Raw genomic sequence first — 14,562 nt, 5'->3', positions numbered from 1 at the left:
TAACTAGTGAAAATTACTTTTTAAAAATAACGATTTAAAGTCCCTAGAAATTATCCAAAGGGCATATAGCAAATGGACAAACATTTATTCAAGAAACTCTACTAAATGTCCATAAGAACAGTGAGGGTCTGTGGCATTTGAGCTACAACTCACTCCCTTCACCCGTCCAAGCTCAGCAAGATGGAAGTTCCATCTGTGGGTGCAGCCAAGCACATGGGCTCCCTCTTCCCCCAGCCCCCAGTCAAGGGCTATAGTTCCTGCCCCAGCAGGTAAGGTCAGCAGCATTTCTCATCCCCACTTCCAGCTCTATTCCAGGCAAGTGCCATTGAGTGGACAAGGGCTCACTTCCTCCACCCATCTACCAATCCTGGGTTAAATCTCTACCTCTGCTGTGGCAGACCAAGATTGCTGGACCCCAAGCACCCTTGTACCAGCTTGCTCATAGGGTGGAAGTTGCACACATCAAGAATACCAGGGATTACTGACATCATCCAGTGTGACACTCATGGAGCAGGGGTGTCTATCTGAGAGAAGCAGGCTGCCATCCCTAACCCCAGCTCCAGAGCAGTGGCATGGAGTTCTGACTGGGGAAGAGACAAGCGATAGAAAGAAAGAGTTTTGTATCTTTCTCTAAGGGAACTGATTTTATTTGGAACAGAGGTTGGGAACACCCAAGCATAGCACCACTGTTAAAAACAATGCAGATTTTGGTTCTGAGCCATAAGGAGAAGACTGACAGCTCCATGATAACAACAGGGGAAACAAAAGACAAGCAAGAAGCTTAACAGAAAGAAACAGGGAAGCAGATAAGGAGAGTCTGGAATTGGAGCAGACTTTGAAGACTGGCTTCAATAAAAGCAGAATACTAAGGCCTTAACTGGGAGATCAAGAAAAGAGAGCAGTGGTTAAAGACTGCCTGGTTGAAAACACCAGCATCCCTGATGGGAAGGCTAGAGTGATGTGTGAATGCCAAAGCTGTGCCCATGAGTAGCAACATCAGAGGCTGAACACTGCAGGGGAAATTGATTTCACTGAAATAGTGCAACCAACTCACTAAACAGATAAAGAAGCAAACAAACAAAAAAGAAGGCCCCAGGAGTGGAAACTGGGATCAGTATCCAGATTTGTCGAATATATAATCTAAAATGGCCACTATTCAACTATAAATTATGAGGCATGCAAAGAAATAGCAACATGCAACTCGTTCACAGAAGAAAAAAAAAAAAAGGACCCCCTTCAGAGAGGGCTCAGATGTTGGACATACCAGATGAAGACATTAAAAAAAAAAAACTGTTGTAAATATTTTCAAAGAGCTAAAGGAACTATTCTCAAAGAATAAAGCAAGTTATGAAAAAAAAATCTCATCAAATAGAGAAGATAGATAAAGAGATATAACTCACTAAAGAAATAAAATGATTCTGGAGTTGAAAAGAATAACCAAAATGAAAAATTTACTAGGAGGGTTCAACATTAGATTTGAGCTGGCAGAAGAAAGAATCCATGAACTTAAAGATAGATCAATAGTGATTATGTGACCTAATGAAAAGAGAAGAAATGAAGAAAAATGAACAGAACCTCGGAGGAATGTGGGACACTATTAGCTCCACCAACATATGTGCAGTAGGAGCTGCCATAATGAGGAGAGAGAGAACGAGAAAAAAAATCAAAGCATTAAGGGCTGAAACTTTCCCAAATTTGATGGAAAACACTAATCTGCATGTCTAAGAAACTAATGAACCCAACTAGGAAGGACACAAGGAGATCCATACTTAGACAGATACACATCACAGTAAACGCTGAAAATGAAAGGCAAAGAGAAATTTTTGAAAGTAACAGAGAAAATAGACTCATCACACACAAGAGCTCTTAATAAGATTAACAGTTGACTTCTCATCAAAGACAGTGGAGGTCAGAGGGACTGGGATGATATATTTGAAGTGCTGAAAGAAGGAAAAAGAAACTGTTAACCAAGAATCCCAAAACCAGCAAAACTATCTTTCAAAAATGAAGGAGAAATACACTGCTAGGTAAACAAAATCTGACAGAATTAATTGCTAGAAGACTCATCTTTAAGAAATACTAAATGAAATTCTTTAGGCTAGACAGTAATATGAATTCACATGTAAAAAAACTATGGTAAAGATAATAACAGGGATAATTATGAAAGTATAATTTCATATTTCTTCTTTGTTATCTTAAATTATTTAAAAGTAGTATAAAACAGCATTAATATACTAGTATTGTTAAGTCTATAGCATAAAGAAATCACATATATTTGGCAATAACAACAGCACAAAGGAGACGGATGGAAGTAACTTTGGACTGAAGTTAGGAAATGACAACAGATGGTAACTTGAAGCCACAGGAGGAAGTTAAGAGAACAAAAATAGTAAATAAGAATGTTATATAACAGATCCTGTAAATGTATACTTGCTCGGATTTCTTCTCTCAGCTTCATTAAAAGATAAAACCATCTAAAGTGATAGTTACAACAATGTATTATTGGACTTGTAACATATAGACATAAAATATATAAAAATGATAGCACAAAAACAGGGAGAAGGGTGAATAGAGCTATGTAGAATGGACATTTTTAGCTTTCACTGGGATTAAGGTAGTATAAATGTGAAGTAGATTCTGGCAAGATGGGTGTAATAGATACATGTATCAAATCATCACATTGTATACCTTAGATTTACACAATGTTACATGGCATTATATCTCAATAAAGATGGAAAAAAAAGAGTAAACTGGAAACCCTAGAGTCACTGAGAAAATAAATCAGAAAATAAATTTAAAAATCACTGAAATAATTCAAACATGCCTAGAAAATAATCCTTTAATGCAAAATAAAACAGAAAAGGAGGAACAGTGAGGAACAAAAAAAAAAAGAAGAGAGATAAAAAGCACAATGTAAACTAGGAGACAAAAATACAATCATATCAATAAAAACATTAAATATGAATGGATTAAAAATTTAATCAAAAGGCAGAGATTGTCAGCCTGGATTAAAAAAAATCCCCAAATCTAAGTATATGTTGTTTGTATAAGACACACTTTAGATTCAAAGACAAATGTATGATTAAATTAAAAGAATGGAAAAGGATATACCATGTAAATAGAAACCAAAACAGAGCTGGAGTAGCTATACAAATATCAGATAAAATGGGCTTTGCTTGAAACTAATAATTTATTCCCTACTAGTGGCAGCAATGATATGGAATCTATCTACTGCTGAAATCTGTTGGAGGAAGACCTCAGGGATGTATGGAGAGTTGGATGGCTGGTGACAGAAAATCTGGTCATTACTGCATCTCTATGTGGGTCTATTTGCATACTGCTGAAAGCTCTCATCACTCAAGAAAATATCCTGCACATGCTGAAAAAAGAATGGTCTTTTAAAATCTGGGCTTAAGCTTCTATGTTAATTTTGGACCTACGGCTGAATGGTAAAACAGAAGCTGCTAGTTCTCTCCACATGTTTAAAAAATAGTCTTTTCAATTGGCAATGAAAGTCTCTTACTTTGTGTGCACCCTAGGGATAGCTGAACTAGACAGATATTAGATTCCAAGTTACCCTAAACTCAACAGATCTCCTGTTCTGATTGCTTTATACAGGTTAATAAGTACTTATGAAATTGTAACATAAGAGACATAAAGAATCACCAGAGAAGAAAGAAACCAAACTTCTAATGCTTTGAATATGATAGCTTAAAAAAATCTATTCTCAAGAAATGACTAACTTAGAAACATTTTAATGTAAGAATCTAAATCCACACAAAGTAAATCCTTGGAGATATAAAACTAGTTTGATAATTTTGGTTTAAAAACAGCTTTGAGAAAAGCACAACGGGATGCCACATCACTTCACATGCAACATGATGGCTATAGCAGAAACAAATCCAGGTAGTAACAAGTAATGATGAGAATGTGGAGAAATTAGAACCCACAAATACTACTATGCAGCTACTTGGGAAAACAGTCAGTTCCTCAAGTTGTTAAACATAAGGTTATCACATGACACAGTAATTCCACTTCTAGGTAAATGAACAAGAGATCTGACCACTTAGGTTCACAGAAAGCTAGGCAGTTTGCCATGGGTTAGTCTTTAGCTTTGTGAAAACTCTGCCTCTCACAGTCCCTTTCCTTAAATTAGAAGGGTTTTCTCTATACCCTAAGATGCATCTGTATTGAACATTGGTTTGTGAAACTGTAATTTCTGGAAACAGGTTTTATAAAGGTTTTAAACTATGATTTCAGGAATGGGGACAAAACCAGGACTATAAACATCCCAATGATTAATGAATATTAACAAATGTTTCCAGAATAGTAATGCTAAATTCAAGAGATTAAAATTCTATAGATGTGAAAAAACGTGTAGCAAATCTCTAAAACTGATTTGTAATAAAATTTTTATTATTTTATTATTTCGATTATCTAATGAAAGTTTTTACAACTTGATGTTTTACTCCTCTATCAGACAAGCACAACACAGTAAGGGAAACCTTGAGAATTCTAATCAATTAAATTGCTTAATGAATGTTCTCCTCTCAGTGTACCCTAATATTTCCTTACTAATATGTTTATTATTTATAAACTTTGCTACTTAGGACCATACTGTCTTTCTGGGAAGAATCTCTAAGAGAACATTCTTGCAAAGAAATCCATCATCAAAGCATCTAGTTAAAAAAGAGAGAGAGAGAGAGAGAGAGAGAGAGAGAGAGAGAGAGAAACTTGAAAGTGGGCGCAGGCAAACTCTTACAGTCATTTTTTTTCAAAAGATTGAAGGTTGAAAATTATGATCAGATGGCTCATCATACCATGGACCAAATATGGATAATTCTGAGAAATTTTTTCATAATGAGAATAAATATTTAACACAATCATGCAAATCATTTAAAAAAAATGGGTATGATTCTACTGAATTGTCAATATTTATCTAACCTTAGTGAGAGTAAAAACAAAACAAAACAATTTTGGTATTTAAAACAGAGTCCGTGAAAGCAAAGTTCTTTATTGCCGCCAGAATCAACCTACCTACAGATAACACCTTGGGGTGAGGACAGTTCCAAACTCAGTTGGTGCTGTCCCATTCCACCCAACCCTTTCATTTTGAGTTTTTTTCTATAAAAACATACTTTATCAGCATATCATTTAGTATGATTTCTATAAACAAACACCAATGAAAAGGTATGAGGAGCCAGTTTTAAAAAAATCATGACTTTGTAAACATTATATCTCACTAATTATCTTGATATAAAAAAGTTTCTTTGTACATGATGTTTAAAAGGTAGATATGTGTACCTTTCACATTAAAAACATAAGAAAATGGTCATGTTCTGTTTTTCAGAATAATGCTGACATTTATTATAAAATACTCTTAACATATAACACCTGACACTTTTATTTGCATGAAAGTAAAGATTAACTAGAAAGATAGCAAGTTCATTTTTAGTTGCTTTATTCATTAGCCAGTTACCCCCACCAAACAGGAAATACTGATCAAATTTTACAGGAAATCGCAAAGGAATTGAATTTAGAGGATGTAATTCAGTTCACTTAGTAAGACCAAAGTGTTAATTTCCTAAAGGAGTTATCTAAAGTTAATACCCTATCATCAAACAGATGATAAACAAAGACAAAAACAATTTAAAGATATAACAATTGTAAATATATATGCACCCAACATAGGAGCACCACAATACTTAAGGCAAATGCTAACAGCCATAAAAGGGGAAATTGACAGTAACACAATCATAGTAGGGGACTTTCACACCCCACTTTCACCAATGGACATATCATTCAAAATGAAAATAAATAAGGAAACACAAGCTTTAAATGATACATTAAACAAGATGGACTTAACTGATATTTATAGAACATTCCATTCAAAAACAACAGAATACACATTTTTCTCAAGTGCTCATGAAACATTCTCCAGGATAGATCATATCTTGGGTCACAAATCAAGCCTTGGTAAATTTAGGGAAATTGAAATCATATTAAGTATCTTTTCTGACAACAACGCCAGGAGACTAGATATCAATTAAAGGAAAAAAAATCTGTAAAAAATACAAACACATGGAGGCTAAACAATACAGTACTAAATAACCAAGGGATCACTGAAGAAATCAAAAAGGAAATCAAAAAATACCTAGGGACAAATGACAATGAAAACATGATGACCCAAAACCTATGGGATGCAGCAAAAGCAGTTCTAAGAGAGAAGTATATAGCAATACAATCCTACCTCAAGAAACAAGAAAAATCTCAAATAAACAACCGAAGCTTACACATAAAGCAATTAGAGAAAAAAGAATTTAAAAAACCCCAAAGTTAGCAGAAGGAAGGAAATCATAAAGATCAGATCAGAAATAAATGAAAAAGAAATGAAGGAAACCAAAGCAAAGATCAATAAAATTAAAGCTGATTCTTTGAGAAGATAAACAAAATTGATAAACCATTAGCCAGACTCATCAGGAAAAGAAGGGAGAAGACTTAAATCAGTAGAATTAGAAATGAAAAAGGAGAAGTAACAACTGACACTGCAGAAATACAAAGGATCATGAGAGATTACTACAAGCAACTATATGCCAATAAAATAGACAACCTGGAAGAAATGGACACATTCTTAGAAAGGCACAATCTCCTGAGAATGAACCAGGAAGAAATAGAAAATATAAACAGACCAATCACAAGCACCGAAGTAGAAACTGTGATTAAAACTCTTCCAACAAACAAAACCCCAGGACCAGATAGGTTCACAGGCAAATTCTATCAAACATTTAGAGAAGAGCTAACAACTATCCTTCTCAAACTCTTCCAAAATACACCAGAGGCAGGAACACTCCCAAACTCATTCTACAAGACCACTATCACCCTGATACCTAAACCAGATGAAAGATGTCACAAAAAGAAGACAACTACAGACCAAAATCACTGATGAACATAGATGCAAAATCCTCAACAAAATACTAGCAAACATAATCCAACAGCACATTAAAATGATCATACACCATGATCAAGTGAGGTTTATCCCAGAAATGCAAGGAATCTTCAATATATGCAAATCAATCAATGTGATAAACCATATTAACAAATTGGAGAAGAAAAACCATATGATCATCTCAATAGATGCAGAAAAAGCTTTTGAAAAAATTCAACAACCATTTATGATAAAAACTCAGCAGAAAGTAAGCATAGAGGGAACTTACCTTAATATAATAAAGGCCATATATGACAAACCCATGGACAATATCATTCTCAATGGTGAAAAATTGAAACCATTTCCACTAAGATGAGGAATAAGACAAAGTTGCCCACTCTCACCACTACTATTGAACATAGTTATGGAAGTTTTAGCCACAGCAATCAGAGAAAAAAAAGAAATAAAAAGAATCCAAATTGGAAAAGAAGAAGTAAAACTGTCACTGTTTGCAGATGACATGATACTATACATAGAAAATCCCAAAGATGCTACCAGAAAACTACTAGAGCTAATCAATGAACTTGGTAAAGTAGCAGGATATAAAATTAATGCACAGAAATCTCTTGCATTCCTATACACAAATGATGAAAAATCTGAAAGAGAAATTAAGGAAACATTCCCATTTACCACTGCAAATACCTAGGAATAAACCTACCTAAGGAGACAAAAGACCTGTATGCAGAAAACTATAAGACACTTATGAAAGAAATTAAAGATGATACAAACAGATGGAGAGATATACCATGCTCTTAGATTGGAAGAATCAACATTGTGAAAATGATGATACTACCCAAAGTAATCTACAGAGTCAGTGCAAGCTCTATCAAACTACCACTGGCATTTTTCACAGAACTAGAACAAAAAATTTCACAATTTGTATGGAAACACAAAAGACCATGAATAGCCAAAGCAATTTTGAGAGAAAGCAAAACCGAGCTGGAGGAATCAGGTTCCCTGACTTCAGACTATACCACAAAGCTACATAATCAAGAGAGTATGGTACTAGCACAAAAACAGAAATATAGATAAATGGAACAGGATAGAAAGCCCAGAGATAAACCCACACACATATAGTCATGTTATCTTTAATAAAGGAGGTAACAATACCCAATGGAGAAAAGACAGCCTCTTCAATAAGTGGTGCTGGTTAAACGGGACAGCTACATGTAAAAGAATGAAATTAGAACACTCCCTAACACCATACACAAAAATAAACTCAAAATGGATTAAAGACCTAAATGTAAAGCCAGACACTATAAAACTCTTGGAGGAAAATATAGGCAGAACACTCTATGACATAAATCACAGCAAGATCCTTTTTGACCCACCTCTTAGAGAAATGGAAATAAAAACAAAAATAAACAAATGGGACCTAATGAAACTTAAAAGCTTTTGCACAGCAAAGGGAACCATAAACAAGATGAAAAGACAACCATCAGAATGGGAGAGAATATTTGCCAATGAAGCAACTGACAAATGATTAATCCCCAAAGTATACAGGCAGCTCATGCAGCTCACTATCAAAAAAACAAACAACCAAACCTAAAAATGGGCAGAACATCTAGATAGACATTTCTCCGAAAAAGATATACAAATTGCCAACAAACACATGAAAGGATGCTCAACTTCACTAATCATTAGAGAAATGCAAATCAAAACTACAATGAGGTATCACCTCACACGAGTCGGAATGGCCATCATCAAAAAATCTACAAATAATAAATGCTGGAGAGGATGTGGAGAAAAGGGAACCCTCTTGCAGTGTTGGTGAGAATGTAAATTGATACAGCCACTATGGAGAACAATGTGGAAGTTCCCTAAAAAACTAAAAATTGAACCACCATACGACCCAGCAATCCCACTACTGGGCATATACCCTGAGAGAAACATAATTCAAAAAGAGTCATGTACCACAATGTTCATTGCAGCTCTATTTACAGTAGCCAGGACATGGAAGCAACCTAAGTGTCCATCGACAGATGAATGGATAAAGAAGATGTGGCCCATATATACAATGGAATATTACTCAGCCATAAAAAGAAACAAAATTGAGTTATTTGTTGTGAGGTGGATGGACCTAGAGGCTGTCATACAGAGTGAAGGAAGTCAGAAAGAGAAAAACAAATACTGTATGATAACACATATATATATGGAATTAAAAAAAAAAGGTTCTGAAGAATGTAGGAGCATGACAAAAATAAAGACAGAGACGTAAAGAATGGACTTGAGGACTCGGGGAGGGAGAAGGGGAAGCTGGGACGAAGTGAAAGAATGGCATGGACATATATACACTACCAGATGTAAAATAGTTAGCTAGTGGGAAGCATCCGCATAGCACAGGGAGATCAGCTTGGTGCTTTGTGACCACCTAGAGGGGTGGGATAGGGAGGATGGGAGGGAGATGAAAGAGGGAGGAGATATGGTGATATATGTTTATGTACAGCTGATTCACTTTGTTATAAAGCACAAACTAACACACCATTGTAAAGCAATTATACTCCAATAAAGATGTAAAAAAAAAACAATTTAAATAGGCTGTGGGGAAATCCGCAGTATTCCTATATATTTAGGCTTCAGAAAAGTCTTTCGATGAAATAAAAATTATCATTTTATCTCTGAGAGTGTGCACTTTGCCCTTTACACACGTAATAATTTATAATGAGATTATTTTATACATGCATCAAGTGCAAAATGATTCTTCGTGACAAGCTGTTTTCTTTATAAGTACACAGTCTCCCAGATTAGCAGAGGTGATTCAGACTAAGAATGAAGTTGTAAAATAAAATATTGCCAGGCTGCAAAAAATGTGATCATTAATACTTTTCACTGGACTCAGTAAAGAAATATTTACGTCTTAGCTATCCTTAGGTCTTCATGTCACATACACTAGTATTTTAGTCACTTTATTCACCAATTTAACAAACTAAGTAGACCTCATCATTATTCTCTTGAACAAGATGGAGATTCCTTTTAGGAAAGTTTTATTCATCCTTATTAGTCTTTGCTTTCCTCTCATAAAAGCACCCCCTCCACACATCTGTAAATTATAATTTCTCTATGAAAAATAAAAGATCTCAGAGTAATAGGGAAAGAAATAGCAATCAAATACTTTGCTTAATACTTGGCTATTCTCTTTAACACAACTAAGACAAAATCTGGCTTCAGTTTCCTTGGACCAAAAAGGAAATTCATCATCAACCTCAATCAGCTAGGAAGCATTTTAATGAAATTCTGATGAAGTACTTAAACATAAGTGGTAGACATATGCGTTCTAATCAAAGTGAAGATAATAATTGAAAGCGATTGTATTTTACATGTTTTTTTCATTCTATTTTTGACTGACAACCACAAAATCCCCCTGAATTCTTATTACAGAGTCAGTCATCATAACAAGCACAAATACCCTACCTGTATGGGAACAATCAATCTGGCCAGCCCTATGGAAGTAGCTGAAGTCTGCACAACACCAGCATTATTTATGTACTTAAACTTTTATTCTTTAAAGGATTTTAAAATTACCTACATTTCACATGTAGACTCATCCAAAGTAGTGTTCATGAAACTGAAAGTGTGATAGTCTAATTATGTTTTTTTTCCTAATACAATACATTACGCATATCCCCCACTTTTTAAAAGTTCCCTTCACTCCACTTTGCTTTTACGAAAGATCTACACTAGTATCTGTTTTCACTAAATGAAAGAAATCCAAAGAGGATTTTCACTTTTATGAAAAAAGGTGAGATGTGAAAATAGCGTTCCGTGTTTTGGAGTGAGCTGTTATAGAGGTAGCACACACCCAGAGCAGAGAGAGCAGCCCTGCCAAGCTCCTTCTCCGGGGACCACACTTAACATCCCAGCATCCAGCCACCACAGCTTTGAAATGTGTCTGTGGGCACCTGTGCCTTATCTGATTTATTTTGTGCATTCATTAACAAGATATGTCCAGAGGTAATTGTTTCTTCCCTTTATGCCATTTGGTCTTACAAAATGTTTTGTAGAAAATCTCTATTTTCAGATAGTGGGGGAAACCAGTACTGCATTAAAATAATAGCCCCTAAAATGATCTCACGTACCACCAATGGTACAAGCAAACACATTTAGTGAAAATAACTACCCTATATAATTTTCAACCTGATTTCTTTTTCATAGAAGAAAACTTATGAACATATACTAACATCAAGTTTAAAAACACAAGTTAATGTTCAGCTTAATATCAGGCTTGCTGCCTACACACTGCAGTATGATTTCTAAACTTTAAAACAGTTGAACAGAGGCAGCTGAGTTGATATATTGAACCCAAAATACTCATTGCCTCAGTCTCATATCGGGAAATTGTAATTTACACCAAATGAAAGTGTATAGTATGTCTGCAAAGGGCAGGCTGATGTAAGATTCCACTTGTGTCCTATCTTACTGAGTACACCCTCTGTGATTTCCGAGGCTGATAAGAGTTAAAGGTGACCTTTTACTTCCTTAGGAGTGATTTCAATGCATGAGGGAGAAGAAAAGAGCAAAACTGTGGTTCAATATGACAACTCTGCTACTTGTGTTCTATAGAACAATCATTTTATTCTGAGCTCTTGATTTTAATTTTATCCATTCTCTCCACTAAATCAGTACATCCCATTCCTTCTGCTGTAGAGTTTCAAATCACCCGCCATGCATCCAATGGGTGATAAGAAAGGTAAGGCCCATTAGACTTTATTGTTCCTGAAGGCTGATGGATCATCCTCAAAACTCAGGGAGCTAAGAGGACAAATGAGTTTCATAATGATTTAAATTATGTTAAAATATCACTGTTCCCATGAACACAAACTACCCAGACTTTATCTATTAATATAAAACTCTGTAATGCTCCTAGATGTTCATTTTATTGTTCAATGAGAGCTACAAATGAGCTCTTCCTAGCATGTAATTTCTTTGTGAAATATAGTGATTAACAACACTAGGTGAAACATTCACTTAATAAAGTTCACAGCATTGTAATAACAAACGATAGAAAAGAAATCATGGATTCTAACCACTTTGTCCTCCTTTGGGAAAGCATCCAAGGAAGCAGAGTAAAGAGAGAGGGAAAAGAAGAGAAAAACAAAAATAAGGCATATATTAATAAACAGATTTTAAGAAAGCAATCGTGTTACTTTAAAGTATAAAAGCACAGGTAGTTTGAAAAATAAATATTTATTCTTACCAAAAAATAGTCACTGTTCAATCTTTCATTGAAAATACACATATACTGATCCTGCTATATGTTAGGTACAAAAGTTGTGCACTATAATTTCAGAACTTTCAAGAACTTGGATTATTAAATATATATTTAAATCATTCTTCAGAAAGAAAACTTAATTCACTACCATATTTAGTCCACCTATTATTGAAAAGACATATTAAAATGCATAAAATTTGAATGAATAATTATATCAAATTACTCTTAAAATATTTATAGTTATGAACTGGAAAAATCTAAGAATGGGAAGTGTTTGTAATAAATAAAAGTGAGAAAAGAAATCTGCTAACCATTTAGCCATAAATTATCCCACAAGGAAGATTTATTCATAACAGGTATTTCAAAATTTACAGTGTCACAGGAGAAAAACAACTTTATACAGTTTTGTGTCCTTTGTCCAAGATTAAATATTTTAAGTTGTGCTTTGTTTTGTTTTGTTTTTTGAATATTTTTTTCCAAGATTGAATGGGTTTAGTAAAGATGGATGAACTACATTAGGCCTGCTTGTCTGCTCAAAAACATAGGTACCTCTTAGCTCAATTTCCTTTAAACCCCTCTCCTGTTTAAAATATGAGTTTGATTCTATGTTATTGGCTTGCTTCAAACCTATAATGTGAAGTTAAAAGCATTCAACAGCTATGGGCACTCAGCCCATTTGCACCCTACCGTTCAGGGTCAGCATCCCTTCAGATTGGACAGTACCCTTACTGCATGAGTTGTTAAATATTTTGAATACTGTCACAGGTCTCATTTGCAAGAATTCATTCCAAAAAGTGTGTTCAAGAACTAAAGAAGGGAAATTTAACAAATAGGTCCCGTGCACTTTTTATGCACCAGACACGATCTCAATCGAAGCTTGTTCTGGAAAGGCTTTAAGGTAGCATACGAGGATTAACTAAAACACAAAACTTTCAGGAGGAAAAAAGAAAACATATGTGGCCATAAGAACGGAACATAAAGAAAAATTAAAAATGCATAGATTTGAATTGTTTTAATTCTCATAACAACCATATGCATTAATTACTACCATACAGTTTCATAGGTAAAGAAGTTGTTGCTCAGAAAAGTTAAGGCTACAAAGAAAATAGTAGGCTCATCTTAAGTTTAATAATGCATCTATTTTACTAAATGTCTTAATTCCCCTAGAAGAGATTTTAGAATAATACCCTACTTACAACTCAAATACACTACCAAAGAATACAATGTTGATGGGTAGGTTCACTTTAATTTTAACTGTGATTTTCCAAATTAGGAAGATATAAGTGTAAACCACCACTTTCCCCCCCAAAATTAAAAATTTGACACACTTTAAATATCCAAATAATTTTCATAAGACTTAGCACTCTTTTCTTTTTTTAACAGGATAGCAAATTTGAAGTTACTCTCACAGAGGCTAATTATTGCTTTATACATGATTGCATTAGGTTAAATTTAATGCCACACAATCTACCTTGATTTTATCTTCGTTCAATCTGAAACATATGTTGCAGAAACTCAAGGTAGGTTCTTATGTTCTGCTTTTTTTGTACAAGAAGAATTGGTGGTAACACGCTTCAAGGGTTTCATAATTCATGATACTAAATCTACATTAACTACTTTCTTCAGAAAATAAACTTACTCCCATAGGTAATCTGTTGGTGTTGAATGGGAATCATTTATCGAGATACACACATACAGAAAGCATCTTTTATGAATTATCTGCATTGCTCTCCCCTGCTCTGGTCACGGGGGAGGCGGGGCGCATCCACCTGTGCGCACCGTGGGCAGCTCTACTCACGTTGTTGGACCGCAGGGACACGCGGCCCCCGCAGCGCGCGCAGAACTTGGTGCTGCAGTAGGAGCACAGATGGCCGCAGCCATCGGCGAACTTGGTCTTGTGGCATATCCCGCAGGTCGGAGCATCGTCTTTGTGCTCACCCTGGTAACGCCGTGCTTCTTCCCCTATTTTTCTCACTTGTTCCTTATAGCTTTCGAATTGTTGATGCAATCTCCTGGGCAGAAGAGAAAATGGGAGCAAGCTAAGGGAATGCTGGAAACGGGAACAAAAACACTTTTTCGTAGCAGGAGAGACGTCTAGCTTTTGAACTGAAGCAAAATATATGAAGCCACTTTCCCCCCTAACCTTACCACCAGAGGTAAGAAATGTATTAGCTTGTCTTCTATGAGCTCCAGTAGCACTTATTAGCACTGAACCATATATAAATAGACCCTATATAATCATTCCATATAATTTCCCAACAGTGGAATTCCTGTATCCACTCCGTGCCTCTGCTTCTTTGACAGGTGACTTTCAATGTATTTTTGACTGGGACTCAACATCTTACAAGCACAATCATGTGTATATAAG

At 35.1% G+C, this 14,562-nt stretch overlaps 1 protein-coding gene across 2 annotated transcripts in view; it reads right to left on the bottom strand.

Moving 5' to 3' along the window:
* Positions 1 to 14,562, bottom strand: part of RIMS1 (regulating synaptic membrane exocytosis 1) — a 480,747-nt gene that overhangs the window by 262,464 nt on the left and 203,721 nt on the right. The window contains exons 3-4 of one of the 2 annotated variants that reach the window (XM_060114420.1): positions 13,993 to 14,206; positions 12,010 to 12,021 (exon numbers count right to left, since the gene is read on the bottom strand). In XM_060114420.1, coding sequence (XP_059970403.1) covers positions 12,010 to 12,021; positions 13,993 to 14,206 — 226 coding nt within the window. The remainder of the gene's footprint in view (positions 1 to 12,009; positions 12,022 to 13,992; positions 14,207 to 14,562) is intronic. The other variant, XM_060114421.1, reaches the window with a different exon arrangement.

This window comes from Mesoplodon densirostris, chromosome 12, assembly GCF_025265405.1.
Source record: "Mesoplodon densirostris isolate mMesDen1 chromosome 12, mMesDen1 primary haplotype, whole genome shotgun sequence".
Classification (NCBI taxonomy): domain Eukaryota; kingdom Metazoa; phylum Chordata; class Mammalia; order Artiodactyla; family Ziphiidae; genus Mesoplodon; species Mesoplodon densirostris.
Note: the sequence above shows the minus strand (reverse complement) of the source record. Positions and strands in the feature narration are given on the sequence as shown.